This window comes from Macaca fascicularis, chromosome X, assembly GCF_037993035.2.
Source record: "Macaca fascicularis isolate 582-1 chromosome X, T2T-MFA8v1.1".
Classification (NCBI taxonomy): domain Eukaryota; kingdom Metazoa; phylum Chordata; class Mammalia; order Primates; family Cercopithecidae; genus Macaca; species Macaca fascicularis.
Genome location: NC_088395.1, coordinates 17,493,527 through 17,514,682, shown reverse-complemented (window position 1 = coordinate 17,514,682; position 21,156 = coordinate 17,493,527). Strand labels below are relative to the sequence as shown.

Genomic DNA, 21,156 nt, shown 5'->3' with positions numbered 1-21,156 from the left:
AATGAAAAATTAGAGAATGAAATAAAAAGAATACCATTTATAATAGCATCACAAATATCAAATACAAAGGCCAAACAAATCTAACAGAAAATATGCAAGTCCTTTACACTAAAATCTGCAAACTTTGCTAAGAGAAATTAAAGAAGACCTATTGATCAAAAGCTATAGCATATCCAGGGCCTGAAGATACAACATTGTTAAAAATGTCCATGCTCTCCAAATCCATCTATACATTCAAATGAATGCCAATCAAAATCATACCATGTTTTTTTGAAGAAATTGACAAGCTGATTCTAAAATGTATATGAAAATGCACAGGTTCTAGAATAGCTAAAACAATCTTGACAGAGAACAAATTTGAAGGATTTTTACTATCTGATTTCAAGACTTACTATAATTCTACAGAGGTCAAGACAGTGTGGTTTTGGCAAGAAAGTAGACATATAGATCAATGAAGCAGCACAGAGAATTCAGAAATAGACCCACACATAAATAGTTGAATTGATTGTTTGAAAAAGGCATTAAGTCAATTCCATGGGAGAAAGGAAGGAGTTTTCTGGTTTTCTTTTTACAAATGGTTCTGGAACAAATAAATATACATATGGGGAAAAATGAATTTTGACCCTACCTTACTCCATACACAACCAGTAATTAGAGAAGGACCATAGACCTAAACATAAAAGCTAGAACCATAAAACTCCTAGAAGAAAATGTATGAAATAATATTTATGAACTTGAGGGAAGCAGATTGTTCTGACAGTGTCCAGAGGCTAGTCATAAAAGAAAACATTAATAAATTGGACTTTGTCGAAATTAAAAATTTCTGCTCATCAAGAGAACACTATTAAAAAACAGGCAAGGTAAGTACTTGGAGTAAACATTTGCAATACAAATATCTAACAAAGAACTTTTACTCAGTGTATATAAAGAGCTACTACAAATAAAAAATATCAATAACAAAAAGACAAAAGAATTAAAAACAAGAAAAAGTCTTAATTAGACACTTCACAAGATATATGAATGCCTACTAAGTACATGAAAAGGCGTTCAACGTTATTTGTCATCACAGAAATGCAGATGAAAGCCACAATGAGATACCATTTCATATCCACTAGAATGGCTCCTGACATACCAAGCATTGATGAGGATGCAGAACAACTAGAACTCTATACGTTGGTGATGAGAGTGCAAAATGATACAACAATTTTTGAAGAATCTCTGCCAGTTTCTTATAAAACTAAACATACATTTACCCCATAACTAAGCAATTTTACTCCTAGATATTTACCAAAAGAAACGAAAAATGTAAATCCACGAAGATTTGTAGAAGAATATTCTTAGAAGCTTTATTCATAATATCCCCAAACTGGAAACAGCCCAACTAAGTCAGTGAATAAAGTATGGTATATTCTTACAATGGATTACTGCTTAGCAATAAAAAAGAATAAACTACTGATACATACAACAGCATGGATAAATTTCAAAAATACTATGCTGAATGAAAGAGGCTAGACATTTTTTAAAGTCATACTCATGATTCAATTCATGTAAGCTCTTGAACCAGTGAATCTAATCTACATGATAGAAATCAGAATAATGGTTGCCAAAAGGTGTGGCAGAGTGACTGGAAAGGAGTACTGAAGACATTTTGGGATGATGGAAATGCATTATATCTTGTTTTGGGGGGTTGTTACATGGATGTATATGTCAAAGCTCATTGAACTTAACACTTAAGACTTAGGCATAACTCAACTGTATGTAAATTATATCTCACTTAACAAAAAATATTACTCCTTCTCTCCCCCCCACCCTACAAAATGACATGTTGGATGCTACTGTGTTATATCATTATTTAGTATTTCCATGCATGGTTATCCATTTTAAACTTTCTTAGATTCCTCAAGCAGAGCCTGCACAATACTAGGGACTCCTCATTTGTTGAATGAATGAATGAATGAATGAATGAATGAGTAATAATCAGACAGAGTAAAATGGAAAGGAAAAGTAAAGAAAAATCAAAATATAACATCATACCAATTTCTACTGTTTCTATTTTCCTGGGAGTCAACACCACTGCAAACACAGGTCCCTATTCCCAGTGAAAAACAATAACCCAATATCTAAGACATTTTGCTTTTATCTACAATAAAAGAGGAGGCAAGGAAATAAGAGAAAGCTTTTTGTCTCCTAGATTTTGAGGTAACACCACATTATTATTACTATATTTCTTAACTCTAGTGAGATAGACCAAAAGACATCTGATGAATCACCTTTTCATTCATAAAAGCCTGCTTATATCTTTCATCACTTTTATCCTGCTAGAATAATAGCAGAGAAACAGTACTTGATGGGCCTGCATTATCAGATGCTATTGGAAAGGTCTAGATAAGAGCACTGAACCACCTATTAGTATTCTGCATGCAAACCCTTCTCTATAACCCAGAGTCATCTGTATCCTGGCAACCCTCAAAATTTCATTCTCATTGAATTGCTAGATCTTTATCAAAATATAATTATAGCCCTAATTTGAAAGATAAATTTTGATTGCCAGTGCCATGCCCAAAGGAAGAAATAATCAGGTGGGAGAGCACTTAGGCACAATTGTTAACCATATAATCAATGTCATGAATCATCCATCCCCTAAAAATCGCAAAATACAACTTTGGGGGACGTTGTAAGGGGTAGTATGAGGAGGGGAAAATCCTTGAGGCATCAGACTTACTTGTGACTCTGGTACATTATGTTTGCTTAACTTCTCATGCTGTCACTTAAGTGCTTGTCATGTCTTCCCAATTGGAAGTCTGAGGAAGGCCCAGGCTTCTGTGTGTGCCCACAGTGGCCCAGCCTGTAGTAGGAAGTAACTCAGTCTATAACCCCTCCTTCACTTGACCTCCAGGTAAAGTTTCTTGGAAGTAAGCTTTGAGACAGAAATTGGGGTGTGGGAAGCATATCAGGAAATGTTCTCTGGGCAACACCTGTGGAAGAAATGGATTAAGCAGGGCTGGGCAGAGGGAGAAGTTGGGCTAGAAGAGTCACAACGAAGGCTCAGCCCATCACATGGGGAGCTCTAGAGCTGCGATGGATGGCCCTGTAGAATTGTCCTGAGTTGAGGCAAGGTGGGTGGGCCTTTATACTACTGTATTGACCATTCATCAGATGAGTGCTGCCCTTGGAAGGAGTGTGACCTTAGGCGGGGTTACTTTCTTCAGGGAAGGACAATTTGCAAAGAGGGATGCAGCTGTGAGCTGTCAGCCATGGCACCTAGCTCTGGCGAATGAGTGCTTGGGGAATAAGTGCTTGAGCCCTGACGAAGAGGGGTAGACAGTGAATCAAAGTAGCCATTGCACCCTCACTGACTACAGTGACTCAGAAGCCTGGGGAAAATAATCTGAAATGGATTCCCAATGGATTGAACCCACCAGCCCATTTCTGCAGGAGAGCAGTTCTACCTCCTGAGGCAGGCAGGGGCTCCTGCTGTGCATGCTGAATCCCCTCGGAATGTGTGACTTGCCAGAGAAGAGTAAATGGAGATTAGAAATACTCCTGTCTTCAAGAGGGGAACATCACACACTGGGGCCTGTTGGGGGGTGCGGGGCAAGGGCAGGGATAGCATTAGGAGAAATACCTAATGTATGGGGGGCTTAAAACCTAGGTGATGGATTGATGGGTGCAGCAAACCACCATGGCGCATGTATGCCTATGTTACAAACCTGCACGTTCTACACATATATCCCAGAACTTAAAAGTATAATAAAAAGAAAAAAGAAATATTCCTGTCTTCTCATCCAATTGGTATGCTCCTGCCTTTTCACAAACTATCCTTAGTTTATGTCTGAGGATAGGTATTGATACCTTTTAAAAAATAGATACCTTTGAGACAGTATGGCAGGAGCAAGAGAGCAGAAATCACACACTTCTGTTCCCCTTCTCTTTGGGCAGTCACATCTACAGCCTCGATGCTTCCATAGGGCATAAATGATTTGTTAGTTTCAGGATGAAGAAATAATCAAGCATCTATTAATATAATAGTCTTGCTCCATTGGAGCAAAAGGAATGGATTTTATTTAACCTATATTTTAATGTACAGTCAACTCCTGCTGAGATCTTTGGGAATCCTCAAATTTGTAAATACAGAAGCTTCAGACTTTACCTTTGTGGATGTCTGTTTCCATGTCTCCTGTTATTTATTCCCCTGGTTAATTCCCTTACCTGGGGTTTGGGCTGGGCCTGTGACTTGCCTCATTCTGTTGGCAAAACAAGACACAGGCCCAACCTAAGAAAACCTGGAAGCTCCTGCCTTTGCACCCTTGGGCACTCTGAGTTGCCAGGTAAGAAATCCAGTTACCCTGCTGGAGTGATCACATGGAGAGACCACTGGGAAAGACTATGTGGAGAGGGAGAATCCCTGAGACTACCCAGAAAGAGACGTAAGCACAGCCAGTCCAGTGACCCAGCTGAACCTTGCCTGCAGGTGACATACCATCTGACCAACCACCAGCAAGACTAGCAGAGCTGTCCAGTTGAGCTTATCCCAGATTGCAGAATTTTGAACCAATAGATTGGCTTGTATCTTAAGCCAGTAAATTTTGGGGTGGTTTCTCCTGCAACAATAGATAAACAACCACAAAAAGCAATTTCTTCCAGAGTTAAGTGACTATGATGGCCTTGCCTGCCCCTACCAAGTCAACTGCCTCTTAATCTTGCACCGAAGGTTACGGTTGACCATGGCTGCTTTTCACAAAGAAACAGACCTTTTTATTACTTCACAGTGGTAACGGACTACACAACAGTGTCTATCCCAAAAATCTTGAAAGAAAAAAAAAGCTTCATTGGGCTGTTGGAGCTGGAGGTTGGGAGCTGAGCTTCTTCACTAGCTAAGTAGCTCAATCCTGTGTATCCATTTTATATGCTTGAGGCTCAAAGACATGCCTCAGCAAATTTACAAATGACTCCCCTCATGGATCTTCAAGGTCACTCACTTAAAAAGGAAATTAAAAATGTCCCAGTTGGACATCCCAGAAAGGGCTGGAGAAGGAGTCTACCAGATCAGAGAGGTAGTATAGTAAAATAATCCAGGGTTGGATTCTAGAGCCATAGTACCCAGGATCAAATCTCAAATTTGTCATTTGTTTGCCGTAAAACCTTGAACAAGTTATTTATCTTCTCTGTGCCTCAGTTTTTCATCTGTAAAATGGGGATAATAATAACCTCTACCTCCTAGGGTTATTGTGAGGATTAAATGAGCTATATATGTGCAGGGCATAGATTAGTGTCTGGTTATTCTTTGCCTGATTATAAGTGATTATACAGTAAGAACCAGAAGAAAATCATACATGGATTTTAAATCATATGAAGTCATTTTTAGTGACTACACATTATGAAAGCATGTCAGCTTTCAGAAACAATATCCTATATAACTGTTTTCATAAGAGGGCAGGGTCAACATAGCATGGTAGAAGGAGCACTGAGCCAAGAGAAGGGGATCTAGGTATGATTTCAGCCCTGCTATAAACCAGCTGTGTTATATGGGGAAAGTTATCTATAAATTGAGGAAAATGATAATGACCTTGCCTACAGAGGTTGGACTAGATGGTCCCTGTAGGAGCCTTTTATGTTTCTACATCTTTCCAAATCCCTTTAAGACAGGAAAGAGGAGGTGGAATTACTACCATTTTTAAGATGGAGATCTGTATTTGGCCATATGACTTGTCCAGAGCCAAACTCCAATATCAAAGTAGAGCTTAAAAAGGGCCCCTCCATGCCAGAGAGTGTACTGCCATAGCACAAAATGCACAGACTACATTTCCCAGTCCCCTTGCAGTTAGATGTGGCCATGTGATTGAGTTCTGGCCATGGAATGTGGGTGGGAGTGAGAGGTGCTGCTTCCAGGGTAATCTTCCATGTTCTTGTTTTCCCTTCTCCTGGTTGGATGCAGAAGACCCAGTAGGGGCTTCAAGGCCCTAGGAAATGGTAGATTCATTAGAAGAGACTAGGTTCCTTATAATCACAAGTCAAAAAGCTGTTTTGACATTATATAAGAAATAAACTGCTATTGTGTTAAACCCTGAAATTTGGGGCTCACCTGTTATGGTGTTTATCCTTCCCTGACCAGTATACTCACTGTGGGTCTCTAGTCAATTGCCGGTTCAGGTTCTGATCTTCAAGAGGAAAAGCTTATTCGACATTATTTAAGAAATAAACTGCTATTGTGTTAAACCCTGAAATTTGGGGCTCACCTATTATGGTGTTTATCCTTCCCTGACCAATATGCTCAGTGTGGGTCTCTAGTCAATTGCTGGTTTAGGTTCTGATCTTCAAGAGGAAGCAGCCCTTTCTATTTAAGACCAAGGGATCATTGATATCTTATTTGGTACAGGTCAAGTCAAGCCAATGATGTTCTTATAAAATTGAAATCTCAACCCATGGTCTTCCCATATCTACTCTTCTAAGCTGGCCAAACTTGGTCACTGTTGCACTGGGTCCTTATACTACATTTCATCATCATTAATCCTTTGTCTTCCATGGGGAACACAAAGATGGTGGAAATTTTAAAAATAAACTAGCAACTGTGTGCAAGTCTCCACTAGAAGACTAGAGGAATGATGGATATCTCGAAGGTGCTGTTTCTTGGTCTCTTCCTTCCCCCCAATCACGATCTCTATCTTAATAGTTGCCCAGTGATTATAGTTATGACATACAGAAAATAAAGGTAAAAATTTTAAATCGAAATTCATTTTGAAAGAGAGGGGAAAATCACTTGGTAGATTCCATCTTGAACAGAGAATGCTTGCCCTTACATTCCCTTGCTGTTTAGTTCATTTATTTCACTGGAGGAAAAAATAGGCATTTACATTTTTCAGCAATCGCTAATGCATTCTTGCCAAAAAATAAAAAATAAAAATCCCATCATCCAACCAAATCAAGAACAGAGGGGGCCTTTTTTTCTTCCAGCTGGACTTTGCCACCATTGCCATGAAAGAAAAAGTGAACAAGGAAGAAATGAAGGCTTTTGAAAATAAAGAATGAGGGAAGCCTAGCAGGCTTGCAGAATCTAGGACCCACGGGAGAAGACCTGCGCTTCCTGCTTCCACTGCAATCACTGCAAAGTCCTCAATCCCTTCCTATCTCCATTCCAGGTGGCCTCTTCACCATCAGCTGGAGGCGGCCCCCTTCAGACAGGCTGGGGCCACCCTCCTGCTGACCAGGAAGAGGCTCCTCACTCAACTGTCCAGGGGTTTCCACCTGGAAAGGAAAGAGTAGTAGCCCAGCTGCTATCCACACAGTAGGAAGTTGGCATGGTTTGAGTGCCACCTGGCCCCTTTTGTCCCTCTGTATTCTGGAACGAACTCCATTGTGAGGGAGTTGCTTGTTGGCTTTAAAGTGCAAAGGAGGAAGCCCTTTGGGGCAAGAGAGGGACCCTGTCCAGGCTCCCATCCTCCAGTCTTGCAGCCCAGTGGCTTTGGGCCTCACCCAGAAATGGATGAGGCTGCTCAGAGCTGCTGCCCTTCTCACATGGACCAGCATTCAACATCCCTGCCTTGCCTTGAGACCTGAAGGTGAATTGCTCTGAAGGATGTGTGGACCTGGTCTAAGGCTGTCTGGGGCCCCAAGTTTGGCCCACCCTCAGGGAGCTGGGAAGGAGACCCCACCCCTCTAAAAGCAGGGTCAAGCCAAACTGTACCTCCAACTGCAGGGCTATTTTTAGATGCTGTTATCTTTGCCTTGCTCACAAGCAGCTGTGAAAAACAAACTGGTCACCAAGAGGCAAGAAACTGCAAAATAAAAACCTCATAAAACAAAAGCTCCAAAACTCCAGAGCATACCACACTATGGCAAAACACTGTGCACCATCATGGCGGGACCTGCTGAGTCTTCCCCTCAGCGGGGTGAGGGAGGGTGTTGCTCTTTCACTGCCCATACATTCCTGGCCTAGCATGCCATGAGCAAGTCCAGCTTTGGCTCACTGTCCCTGGAATGGGTAGTGGGTCAGGCTGCCCCACGCATGGGCACAGATGGTGAGTCCTGGGGACAGGTGTGCCAGGTAAGTGGGAGTGATGGGGTTAACACTGCCACAAAAGGAAAAGCTCCAGCTCACTCCCCTCTCTTCCAGCTCATCCTAACAGCCCATTTGCCTTACAGCATCACAGCTCCTTGACAGTGAAACCCCTGCACAGGCAAAATGTCATCTAACACCAAGTGGCAGGGCAGGAACACAGGAGAGGGCACCAAGCAGGATCCCCGACTTCTCCCCAGCCCTTAGAAGCCCTCAAAAGGCCAAACCTCAGGGCGCCCTTCCACTCACAGCGCCGTGGAATCATCATTCCCCCTGCAGGAAACCCAGCACCAGACGCTGCAGCCCCTGCAGACCCCTCCACCCAGAGGGTAGGCAGCGTGGAAAAGTGCCGCCCCGCCCCAGAACCCGGGATCCGGGGTAGGGAGGAGGCGGCAAACTTAAAAGCTGCAACTGCAATATGCTTTTAAAAATAATAAAAGACCCCTGAAAGCCAGTGCTGTTCCCTTCGCCCCTCCGAGCTATGTGCGGTCCACCTTGACCGTCAGCTCACCCTCGCTCAGTTCTGCCAAGGGGACCCAGTTCTCAGATCTCGACCAAGGGGGATCTCCTCTCCGGCTAGCGCGCGGCTGGGCTGCGCCTCGAGCCTCCCCCGACCCCCAAGTTCACCCAGCACCCAGAGGTGCGAGAAATTAGTTTAATATGATGTCACTTGCCCATACCCCCTCCCCCCAGGCTGGTCCCATCTCACACACCCGCGTGGCCTGGGCTGCGAGTCGTGGAGCATCCCGGAGGGTTGCGGTGGGGCGCCACGCCGAGGCTAGCCTCCCCCGGCGCCCGCTCAGGTTCAGGCTCGGCCCTGGGCAGCCCGCCCGTGCATCGTTCCCCTGGTGCAGAAATCCTACCGCCGGTGCGCCCTGGGCGCGCCGCCGGGCCCCGCGCCGGCTCCCCGGGAATGCGGCCGTCAGGTGAGGTAGGCATGCGTGCCGGCTCCGCAGCGAAGCAGCAGCTGGCTGGGGCGCTGGGCTCGGAATCTGCCTCTTCTCCCTCTCCCCGCAAAAGAGAGGCCTCTCGGGGACTTTCCAGTGCCTTGTTGCGTTAGGACTGCATTCCCCCTTCCTTTTCCCTTTTATCTTAGTTTTTCCTTCAGATGCAAAAAGAGAGATCTCAGGAGTCCATGCCCAGTTCCAGCCTAACTCGGTCCACAGGCAGAGAATTATGAATGGATGCTGCCTTCTGATGAGGAAGTCGACTGGGGAGGTCTCTGCGCACGGCGCGCTCCATCAAAGCAGGGGCATTGGCCCCTCCACTGCTTCAATGCTGCAGGCTGAGACACCTAATTGACCACTGGGAAATCAGGTGCCCGGAGACCTGGGCGGGACGTAGCCCTGGGGCCACGCTAGGATCCAGAGCCTTGCCGGTGTAGACAGCTTCGATTTACAGCTCAGTGAATGGAGAGGACTGCGGCAGCCAAACCTCCCGGGCAGTAAGGCACGGCTGCACCAATGCTCCGCGGACAGCCGCCTGGCTCCGCGAGCATCTCCTAGCTCCACAGGGCTAAAGGGAACCTGCTAAAAATAATCCGTCCCCTGCCGCCAGCCGCAGTGAGCTGCAGGACTCAGTCCCCAGCCCCAAACTCGGTGGTGTGCGGGAGCCGGCCACAAAGCCCGGCCTGTGAGCTTAGACAAGCTGGAGGCTGCGGAGGATCCCGGATCCGGATTTCTTGTACCTCTGTGTTTCCTTCTCCCGTAGCGCGACCGCTGGGGCTGCGCGTTACCCATGCCCAGAGTGGCGGCGGGCTCCGCACATCACCAACAGGCTGGACCGACCGCAGCTGCTCAGCACCGCACCCCCGTGGCTCTCTTCTCACCTCCCTTATTCCTAGTTTATGGCCAACAGCAGAGGAAGGAATCAGAAACGCCGACCGTGCCAACCCCTCCAGCCCGGGCAGGAGGGTGGACACAGACTGGCGTAGAGCATGTCCCCGCATATAACAGGACTAGAGCACCCCAAAAATGTGACATTGCGTCCCCTTCCCCGATTCATCTCCGTACGCTGAAACCTCGCATCCTAGACACATCTCACCCTGCCCGGGCTGAAAAACACTGCAAGGACAATGCCTTTGCAGCCATGTATTAATCTCCAGGGAGCAGCGATTTACTAAACCAGACCTGAGGTTGAACCAGGGTTAAAAACTATGGCAATGTGTGCCCATAGCTTAAGTTGGTAGGCTCTCCATATAGCAACCTAATGCAGAAGGCAGAGAGCCATTTAGGGCCACTTCAAAGACAACACTTATGGGATATGTCCTAATCCCATACACAACAAGAAGAAACCCAGTGAATGAAATTATCCAAAGATGATTTGTGGGATGTTGTTTTTGGTAATACGTCTTTGAAACCTATTTAGGGAAAACTTGACTCTTTTCTGACTAGATTGCCTATTTTCAACTAGGGATGTTTAGGCGCTGGGCAGATTTGCATGTGTGGGCAATACTATATCCACCAGGCCTGTAACTTCTCCAGAATTCACAATTGTGAAACACTCCACTTGCCAAGGTCATAAGAAATATTGGGTTTTGCCTGTGTATGAAATAAAGAATATTTCCTAATTGGCATTACTATGAATTAATGTAGTATCACATGAAGTATCACCTAGAACCCAAGTCAGTCTGGGTTAGCTGTTCTCCACTAGCCTCCTTGGAGGGCTGCCAGTTGCTGGCAAGTACAGAATCTAGTGGGAGTCCCCCAGAAGACAGAGTGTGACTGGGACAGGAAGGATGAGGTGGGAGGAGATGGCATGGCCACTCCCCCAGTGAAGGTGAGAAGACAGCCATGTACCCCAAAGTTTAAGGGGTGGGTGGGTAAAGGAAAAGGTCATCAGAGAGGAAGAGAGACATTACTCAGAGAAGCAGGAGACCAGGATGGAAGGGGGAAGGGTCCCATCTCAGAAACAGGGGGATGGACGAAAGAGTTTTAAGAAGGCAGGGTGATGTATAATGTCAAATGTCACTGAGGGGTCAGTGGGAGGAGTTCTGCCTGCCAAGGGCAGACCTGAACCCCTGAGGCTTTGGGAAGGCTTGATGGATTGGCTACTGATGGGAGATGTGAAGTGGGTGCGAACACCAGTCAGAGCTTCTCAAAGGTAAAGGGAAGTCCTTCCCTTAGCCTTGCTCCTCAAAGCACCGGCAGCCCCTGGGGGTTTGGTAGAGATGCACCTTCTCAGGTCCTCCCAGACCTGCTGAATCAGACTCTGGAGTGAGGCCTGGCCATCTGTATGTTAACAAGCTCTCAGATCAACTTCAAACAGGAAGCCTCACCATATACGAATTCAAACCTCTCAGGTCTTGACATTAGAATTTACATTAGGGTGAGCAAAACGGCTGCCCTCAACAGCAATCCCTGGCAAGTGCATGGGTAGCTAGTGGCCAAGTCACTAATCATGCAGCCCAAGGAAATGAACTGCATTGCTTGGCGTTTTCAGGTCTGCTCTATCATGGGAGAGCCTTGACAATGAAGTCTGCAGAATTCCACAAAGCAATGAAAATGGCCATGTCTTTTCTCCTTTGTATTGATCTTTACAATAATGAGGTGGTTGTTAACAGTGATGGCAAAAATAATGATATAACTAGATTGCTTAAATTTGAATGAGATTTTAGCAAGTCCCTTGGCAGAGAGGTGAAAAAAAAGAAAAAAAAAAAAAGAAAAAGTAAAGAAAAGAAAAGAAAACCACATAGGCTTTGTACCCAGAAAGACCTGTGTTTGAATCCTAGCTCCTCCAGTTCTTAACAAGTGTGGCCTTGGGAAAACTATTTGACTTCTCTGAATCTTGAATCTTCTTTGAATCAGTTTCTCATTTGTAAATGAAAATAAGAATACCTAATTTATAGCGTTGCTTAAAAGAGTAAATAAAACAATAAAGCACCATGATAGTGCCCAGCACATAATAAAAGCTCAACAAAGATGGTTCCTTCCTACCTGTGTTTGAGGTCTTTGCACGTAATGCTCATATTGCATTTTTTTTGAGGTCCCCCTATCCTCTGTATGGTGGTTAGGGTATCGGATGCTTCCTGTGGCTCAAAGGTTCAAATATAAGCCCTTATTGAGTATCTCTTAGATGCCAGGTACTGTGCTGGGTGCTTGTGGGGATACAGCAGAGTCTGGATCCAGTTGGAGCTGACGTTCTAAGGAGTGAGTTTACCTCCCAGTCCATATAGGTATCCTTTTCTGATATATATTTTAAATTATTATTTTAATTGATACTTAATAATTATGCATATTTTCAGTATACGGTATGATATTTCAATACATGTGTACAAGGTGAAATGATCAAAATAGGGTAATTAGCAAATTGATCATCTAAAGCATTTATCATTTCTTTTTGTTGGAAACATTTAAAATCCTCTATTCTAGCTATTTCAAAATATACAATAAATTCTTGTTAACTATAGTCACCCTACAGTGCTATATGCCACTAGAACTTATTCCACCTATCTAGCTGTAATTTTTTAATTCATTAACCAAACTCTCCTTATCCCCACACCACCATCCCCAGCCTCTGGTAACCACTATTCTACTCTCTACTTCTATGTGATCCTTTTGGTAGCTCTCACATATGAGTGAGAACATGCCATGTTTGTCTTTCTGTGCCTAGCTTATTTCACTTAACATAATGTCCCCCAGTTTCATCCATGTTGCTGCAAATGATAGGATTTTATTCTTTTTTTATGGCTGAATAGTATTCTATTGTATATATAAGCCACATATTCTTTATCCATTCATCTGTCAATGGACACAGGTTGATTTCATATCTTGGCTATTGCAATTAGTGCTGTAATAAACATGGGAGTGCAGATGTCTCTTCGACATACTGATGTTTTTACTGAAAGCCAAGGGTACCAGGTCTCACAGACAATTGTAAATGTGTCCTTCTTTAGGACAGTGATGATCTATAGCAGGGGTCAACAAACGTTTTCTGTAAAGGGCCAGGTAGAAAGTATTTTAGGATTTGCTGGTTATGTAGTCTCTGTTGCAACTACTCTACTCTGCTGTTGTAGCTCAAAAGCAGCCATCAGTGGTGCATATATGGATGGATGTGGCTGTGTTTCAATAGAACCTTCTTCATAAAAATAGAGAGTGGGTGGGATTTGGCCCATGGGCCATAATTTGCCAACCTCTGATCTACAGTATGGCTCGGGAAATAACTATTTCCTTTAACTGGTATTGCCAGGAAATGGTAAAGTCTACATAGATAATTTTCCATATAACTAAAGTTTATCCAACCAAGAACAATTTTCTGAAGCCCCTTATTGTTCTGAAGCATATTTTATACTTTCCCTGGAAGAAACTGGTTAATCAGTTGTTCACTAAACTATCTCTTTCTTTCTCCTACAGCTAAACTACTTTCCCAGCCTCCCTTGCAGTTAGGTACAACCCTGTAACTGAGTCCTGGCCAATGGAATGTGGGCAGAAGCTATGTGTGCCTCCAGCCTTGGCACATAAAAGCTCTTACCTATTCCTACACACATTTTCTTGTCTTCCCTGCTGGCTGAACACAAAGGCTCTGTGGGATGGTGGATTCCCAAGATGGGAAGAGCCTAGGTACCCACCTGCATGCTAATCAGCATTAAACTGCAAGGAAAGTGAGAGGTAAGCCACTGAAATATTGGGGGTTTATTACCAGAATTAGCCTACCTTGAGTAATTCACTTTCCTATCTCTTTAATCAGATGCTACAAAACACAATTTAATGTTTTGTTGATTACTTAGGGTCTTTATTAAGAAAGCTTATTATTGGTCTCTATGGTAACACATTTCTAAGACTCCTTTTTGGATTTCCATGCTCTTTCCTTGGTATTTATTTCTCCACTATCACTCCTTTCTCAACCTTCTTTTAGCTCCTTTCCCCAGAGTTTAAGCCTCCAGTGAGCTGAGGATAACAGACACCCACGGTTGAGAAACATCTGTCCATTAAAGACGAGTTACCAATTCTCCGGCAAGAACCAAAAGGATACATGTGGGCTTGCTGACAATTGTTTGTAGCCTTGGGAAACTCTTTTCACTTACTTCCAGGTTTAGTGCTGTATTCCTGAAAGCTGAAATTATTGGAAGTTCAGCAGCCCTGAGAAGAGTGGGGGTATTTCTGTATTGTTGAGCTTACAAATTTTCAAAGCTTTCATTCTTTTACTAGCCATCTTGGGGGAGTCCATGATACAGATTCCAGTTCTGTCCTTCAACATGCATGGACTATTCAATTATCAAAATACTGTCATTTCCTGATTTTGTACATATATATTTTAGCTGTTATATGCTCCAAATCTCCATTTTAAATTCACCTTTTCTGGTTAATTTACTGTTTTGGTGACACAAACAGATCTTAATTGACTCCTATTTTACAGAAGCTGGAAGAATTGACTCTAAAAGGCTAAATAGTTTTAATTCAGTTCAAGAGGTGGTATGCCTCAGACAATTTACCAAGAAAATCCAGGTGTGCTTTAGACATGGTCTTTGGATTATTCTGACAGGTGGGAATGTGGTCCTTTCCCAGCATGAGGTGGGATACAGGAGAGGAATTCGTGGGGCTGGATCAAGGGGAGAAAGACTGGAGGAAGTCAATGGAGCCCAAATACTTTGACAGTCTGATTTTACTTCTTTATTGTAAAAACTAAGATGATCATATTTAAATGATCCTCTTGGTCTGTTTCTTCATCTATAAAATAAGGAGGGTGGAGATGATCTCTAAAATTTTCTCTACGTTTTTCATTGTGTAAGTCAATTTTTCTATGAGACTTGGAACCAAAAATACCTTCTAAAATGATTTCTGATCATCAGTACTTATTTTATCTTCCTGTTTAGGCTGAGCATCCAGAATTGGCCATTCTACCTATAAACCTCAGCATCTGCAAGGGAAGTAATATGTTCTGTGATCTGCCCAGGGCTGGATAACCTTTTGGTCCCAGAATGACCTTGAGGGTGAACTTGGGGATCCCAATTCTAGCTCTACTGTATTTATACCACACCCATTCTCTCCTTATGTTTACCTAGGGTGACTTTCCTGCTTTATTCTCTTTGACTCAAATACATGCTGAGACCCAATTATGAAAACTCAGTTTTGTCTCCAAGGCTTACTTCCCTGGAGCAAGTTGAATGTCCCCTCCAGAACTATGCATGTGGTAGAGCTTTACTTCTCACTTATCCCAGTAGCAGCACATTACTATTGCTGCTGCCCCACCACTGTTCACAAGGGACTCCCTTGACTTCCAGAAGAAATAGCTGCTATAAAATGGATCACTCATTCATAAGGAACTATATGTTTATTCATATATATTTTATATCATAACAAATGTAAATTAATTTCAGGGTGCGACTACCCAAGCTAGTATCTATGTGGCTGCCTGTATAAAATTTCTCCCTCAAAATTCTCCGAACCATCTGGCATAAACTACTGTATTGTGACCTGTTAAAATAAGTAACAGCTGTGATAATCCCTCTCAATTTATAGCAAGCTATAAAACTTTGCATATACTGGCAATGAATATAAAATAATAAATAAAACCATTATCATTCTGTGCTGTCTTGGTGGGAATTATGATGATTTAGCCAAAATGGAGCCCTATAGAATGCATCAGAGGAGAAGATTAAGCAAAGGTTTTGCCCAACGTGGCCTCCTCTAGCCCCCAAAGACTAACCTCACTATTTAGAATTCCTGGATGTGTTTGAAAATCTTATCCAATGTAAATACATCCTTTCTGAAAAAACATGGTTCCCATACATTGCTGCCCAACTTCTAGTATTTCAAAGCCTCCTTTTCTGATGGTGGGTTTCCAAAATTGCACAGTATATCCAGACCATAAAGAAAAAGCAAGCTATGCATAACTCAAAAATGTGAATAATCTATAGCACCAAAGCTAAGAATTGTCTTGGAATTTTTAACTGTAAGTTTATGTTTGCAAACATTGCAAAGATCCCAGGTTGAAAAATATTGTATTGAAGTCGTCTCTCAAAGATATGTAATATGTGAACAAAGACAAGCTGGTATCTGGAAGGGAAAGGGGTGGGACAGCTTTGATTCTGAATGAAAGAATCACTATGCCCACTACACACCAATTTTACAAAATTAAGGGGTCAAGGAAGGAAACTAGCACCGTGAATGGCTCTTTACTAGGTTCTGGGCATTACCCCATAACCTTATTTAATCCTCACAACAGATATGTGCCTTAAATATTATTATTCCTGTTTCATGGTTAGGAAACTAATGTTCAGAGAGGTTAAATAAGTTGCCCAAGGCCATCCAACTAACAAGTTGGAGAGACGGAGTTTGAACTCAGGTCTGTATGATTTCAAGATTCGTGCTCTTTCTACCTCACTATACTGTCTCTTGGGCAGCTGTTCAAAACCTTTTTCTGCCATGACCCATAGTATTTACACGAACCACTCATTATCACAACCGTGGGAAATTCCCACCCCTTTTTCTCACATTTATTTGAATACAAGGAGAGTTAGCCTACTATTGGAAGAACTTCAAATCCATTTTAATTTATGCATATAAAAATTTGCAAATACAGGTGCTTCGTTATTGCGATAGATTTCAAAAATAGCCATGCTACTTTTCAGCTCTTCCCAGCAAGAGGCGGAATCTGTTTCTCCACCTTGAATCTGAGCAGGCCTTATGACCTGATTTGGCCAGAAGAATGTGGTGGAAGTGACATTGTACATGTCTTAGCCTGGGCCTCAAGAAGCCTTGCAACTTCTGCTTCTGCTGGTCTTGGCACCTGTCCTCCTTACTGCTGCTCATGAAGAAGCCTGGTCCAACCTGTTGGATGATGAGGTACAGGTGGCCCAGTTGTCTCCTACCCCCATCTTGATCTGCTAATCACCAGACATGAATAAGGCCACTCTAGGTCATTCAGCCCACCTGACTATAGACATAAGCAAGCTCCACAGAGCTTAACTGAGCCATCCCAGACCAGAAGAACCAAGCACTAAATTTTAAGCCACTAAGTACTGGGTGATTTTTTATGCAGAAAAGGCTAACTAATGCCGTTCTTTAAAATAAATTTCTGGCCATATGTCAAAACAGATACTAATGCTTGAGGATTGTTGGTTTGAGCACAAGGATCATAAACTAAAGACTTAAAAAAATAAAAGATAAATCCTTTCTGATGGCTCCAAATACTGTCGCTGCTCAAGGTCTTCACAGTACTTCAATATGCCCCATGAAAGTGCCAGTTCAGAAAGGATTCCTATGGATACAGTTCCAGAAGACCACCTTTCCTCCTCCAATCCTGGGCTTGGCAGCTTGATTTTGGGTGATATGGTTTTGGGGAAAGAATCACCAAGGCGAATGGCTCAGAGCTTCCCTCAAGAAACAATCAGTGGATGGAAGCAAGAGAAAAAGAGATCATGTGTTTCAAGAATGCTAATGCCAATACATGATCCATTATTGAAATCCATCATTGAAATTAAAAAGTAATGCTGTGGGCCAAGAAGAACTATGATTTGTTAGAATATGGGGTCAGTTTTGTATTTAAAAACATAGTCATGCTGTCTTCCTAAGAAGATAAGGTATGCAAAGACACAGGTGGGAGAGAGGGAAAGAGATGTCCACCCTCCCTTTCCACACACTTGGGAAATGTACAGATGGAAACCCTCAAAAGGAAGGAAGGAATGCTGTAATTATAAACCAAATTAGAGCCAAAGTGAACTATCTGAGAAAGGAAGTTACAACTAAGTACTTAAAGCAGTGTTCTCAACCTTGACTGTATGTTGGAATTTCAGCATAGTGAAAGCAACTCCAAAGCTTGCATTCTTAATCTCTACAGGGATTACTAGCTTTATTTATTATACTCAGAAAAAATGTTCAGATTTGGACTTTCCACCAGTTTCTACAAAAGCCATTTCTTTTTAAGAAAATGCTGGGGTAACATATTACTTGATCGTTCAGCTATCTTAGCATGTGAATGCTTGTGCTCTTTTTCTTAGTATCTTAGCATGTGAATGCTTGTGCTCTTTTTCTTATTTTCTTAGTAAATCTTGGAGCCTTTGAACTTTGAATAATTTCTTTTTTCTTTCTCCCAGTGCCCTCTAGTTACACAAACACACACACACAAAATTACAGAAGCAGTATTTACATCTATACGTCTATGGCTTTTTCATTTGGTATTTACAGTGCTGAGTGAATGAATTAATTCAGTTCATTTTGCTTCTTAGGAAAAAAGATGTGTAATGAAAAGAGGTCCCTTCTGGTCTACTCTTGCAAGGTTTCATAAAGAGTAGATAAAGGAGAAACAGAGAGAAGGAAACCCTCCTTATAAACCTAAAAAAATATATTGGTCTGTACCCTAAACATTTTTTTTCTACATCTGCAGTTAAAAACGTACTAATTTTGTTCCAGAAAAGGGGATGTTTTGCTGAGCAACCTTATAAATTAAAACAAACCTGTCTATACCAGTATTTGCAGTCTCACCTAGTTCAGGTTCTGAACTTGTTTCCCAACAGTTTTTCCCAGTCTGAGAACATGCCTAGGACAGTGGATTAAGGCTCTAGTCTGGGACGTCCATTGGTTGCCTTCCCAGCAGAATCAGAAATGACATTTCCAGAGCAGAGGAGACATAAAAGTAGTATCATGTACTCAGTTGGGAGGGAAGGCTTCCTCGTTTGAGGATAGGGTTGAGTGGAATAGCAGGAAAGAGAAATGACCAGGTATGGAGAAATGACCAGGTATGGAGAAATTACCAGATATGGAGAATCAATGGCCCCTCTGAGATACTAGAAGCTTTACTAGAGAAGCCAGGTAAAGAAGTCTCCTGTTCTTGTCAAAAGCCCCTTATCCATGTCTTACCACCTAGACTTTGACATGAAAGAGAATCAAGGCACAGTTTGGCTTGCTCTTGTAAGGTTTTGGTTTACAGTAATTCACTTCTAAAAGGAGAAACGAAACGGCATGGTGGCTCATGCCTGTAGTCCCAGTGCTTTGGGAGGCTGAGGCAGGAGAATTATTTGAGGCCAGGAGTTTGAGACTAGCCTGGGCAAAATAGTGAGACCCTGTCCCTACAGAAAATAAAAAATCAGCTGGGCATGGTGGCTAATCCCAGCCACTTGGGAGGCTGGGGTGGGAGGATTACTTGCACCCAGGAGTTTGAGGCTGCAGTGAGCTGTGATCACGGTACTGCACACCATCCTGGATGTCAGAAGAGCAAGACCCTGTCTCTAAAGAGATACATACATACATACATACATACGTACATACATACATACATACATACATAAAAGGAGAAAGACAAAGCAACAGGAAGTTTCTGCAGAATAATTTCATAATAAGTGGACCATGTGTTAGAAAGTTGCTTTGCACATAGGAGCTCCTTCACTCATAAATATTTCTTAACAAACAATATTTTTAAAAATTGACTTTTTAAAACAGAGAAAATAGATGATTCAGATGTTTCTTGTCTCAAGAGGGAACAGTTTTGGGATCATAGAGATGTAAATCTCAGTAGGATTTGTAAGAAAGAAGTTTTCTGGCTTTCTGGGATGGTCAATATGTATCCAAGATGGCCTAGTGATGATGCTGATAGAACTTTGAAAGAGCCCAGCGGGGGACCACACTGAGGTCCTCCCTGCCCACTTCAGCAGTTCTAGGATGTCACTTTGTGTCTCTGGATTTAGGCTCCCTCCCTTAGGCCCCCAGGCTTCGGGCAGTAAGCCGTATAAATTGGAGCCATAGGGTGCAGGGGTCTGATGCTTAAATGCAGTCAGTCTTCAGCCTTGAAGTGTTCTGAAGCTCATTTCTAAGTCAGTTTTCCCTTTTAATTCAGGACACATTTTCCCATGGAAAAGAAACTACAGACGGTGTTTAGAGTTCCAGGTTTTTCCATCAAGGCTTATTTCCCCCACAATATTCCTGGAAAATATGTATTTGCAATGAAGAGTGGAAAATAATACTGGTATCATGGTAGTGAGTAAACAATATTAATATAACTCAAGAAGATAGTTTTAAAAATTAATTTTAAATGCCAGTGCCTGATGAAATGCAAGAATAATTAGAGAAAGAGTAGTAGGCTGATGGAGACTTTGGGGTCTACAAATGAAATATCTGTCTTTTTGAAGATTAATGATACTGATTCTCTATTATGTCTGATATCACTTGAAAGATTAACTCATTCCAAAAAATAATATTTCTTGAGTATCTAAAATCCACTAGACAATACTATAGCAGAGATGAAAGACCTAGTGCCTACTCTGAAGGAGACCATTGAATGGCTGCCTTGAGAGACACTTTTTTATACCTGGTTTTCAGGGGGACTTATGCATACTCCTGGCATTTCAGGAAGCCACAGGATAAATATAGAAGGATGTTCCTGGACCACTAGCTTTACTCAATGATTGTTTGAGGAGAGATTATTTTACATTACATAACATAGATAATACTGCTAATTTTATAAGAATGCTTAGGATGAGGCATGCAATTACAAAAAAAAAATTCAGATGATCATATAAAAGACTGTTTGGGGCCATGCCTGACTTTATCTCTCCCTATCTCCACCACTGGCTCAGGTCCTCATAGGGGTACTGGTTCACCCTTTTCCCTTGGAAGCACCACCATCCACTAAAAGACAGACAGGCACAACTATCTTTTCTTTACATATGGGCTATGGAAAGGGAGATATCTAAATCACCCTGGGCAATTTCAGGGAAGGCTTCCCCCAGAAAAGTGATGCTTAAGCCAAGGCTTCTAAACTGAAGAAATAGCCAGGCAAAATAGGTCATAAAAGCATTCGGAGGTTTTAGTGTACACAGACCTGTAGGCATGTGAGACAGCATGATGTGATGAGAAACTGCAAGCAATTTTGTGTGACTGGAACATCTGGCTGGTGTGGGGAACTTCAGAGACACATGCATTATCATTCCAAGGTGCAAGAAGGGAAGTGGAGGGGAAAAAAGATGTTGAATTCAAGAGTTCTCTGTTCCAGTCAACAGGCGGCATTGTTGGCCCAGGGCACCTTTGTGGTTATCCAGAGCAAGTGGCCTTGGGAAATTTGAGAAAGCAGATGGTGGTATGAAGATAGCCAATTGTAGATGGGAGACATTTAAAAATAGGTTTTTATAACTACAGAAAGAGTTGTAATCATATTTGCTACTTGTTACTTCA

At 42.5% G+C, this 21,156-nt stretch overlaps 1 protein-coding gene across 7 annotated transcripts in view; it reads right to left on the bottom strand.

The window, feature by feature from the left end:
* NHS (NHS actin remodeling regulator) overlaps positions 1-21,156 on the bottom strand; it is a 363,822-nt gene that overhangs the window by 72,163 nt on the left and 270,503 nt on the right. For 2 of the 7 annotated variants that reach the window (XM_045383530.3, XM_074029467.1), the window contains exon 1: positions 8,767-9,827. The exons of the other annotated variants lie outside the window; for them this stretch is intronic. In XM_045383530.3, the coding sequence (XP_045239465.2) occupies positions 8,767-8,992 (226 nt within the window). In that variant the 5' untranslated portion in view covers positions 8,993-9,827. Of the gene's footprint in view, positions 1-8,766; positions 9,828-21,156 lie in introns of those variants that run through there. 7 annotated transcript variants of the gene reach the window in all.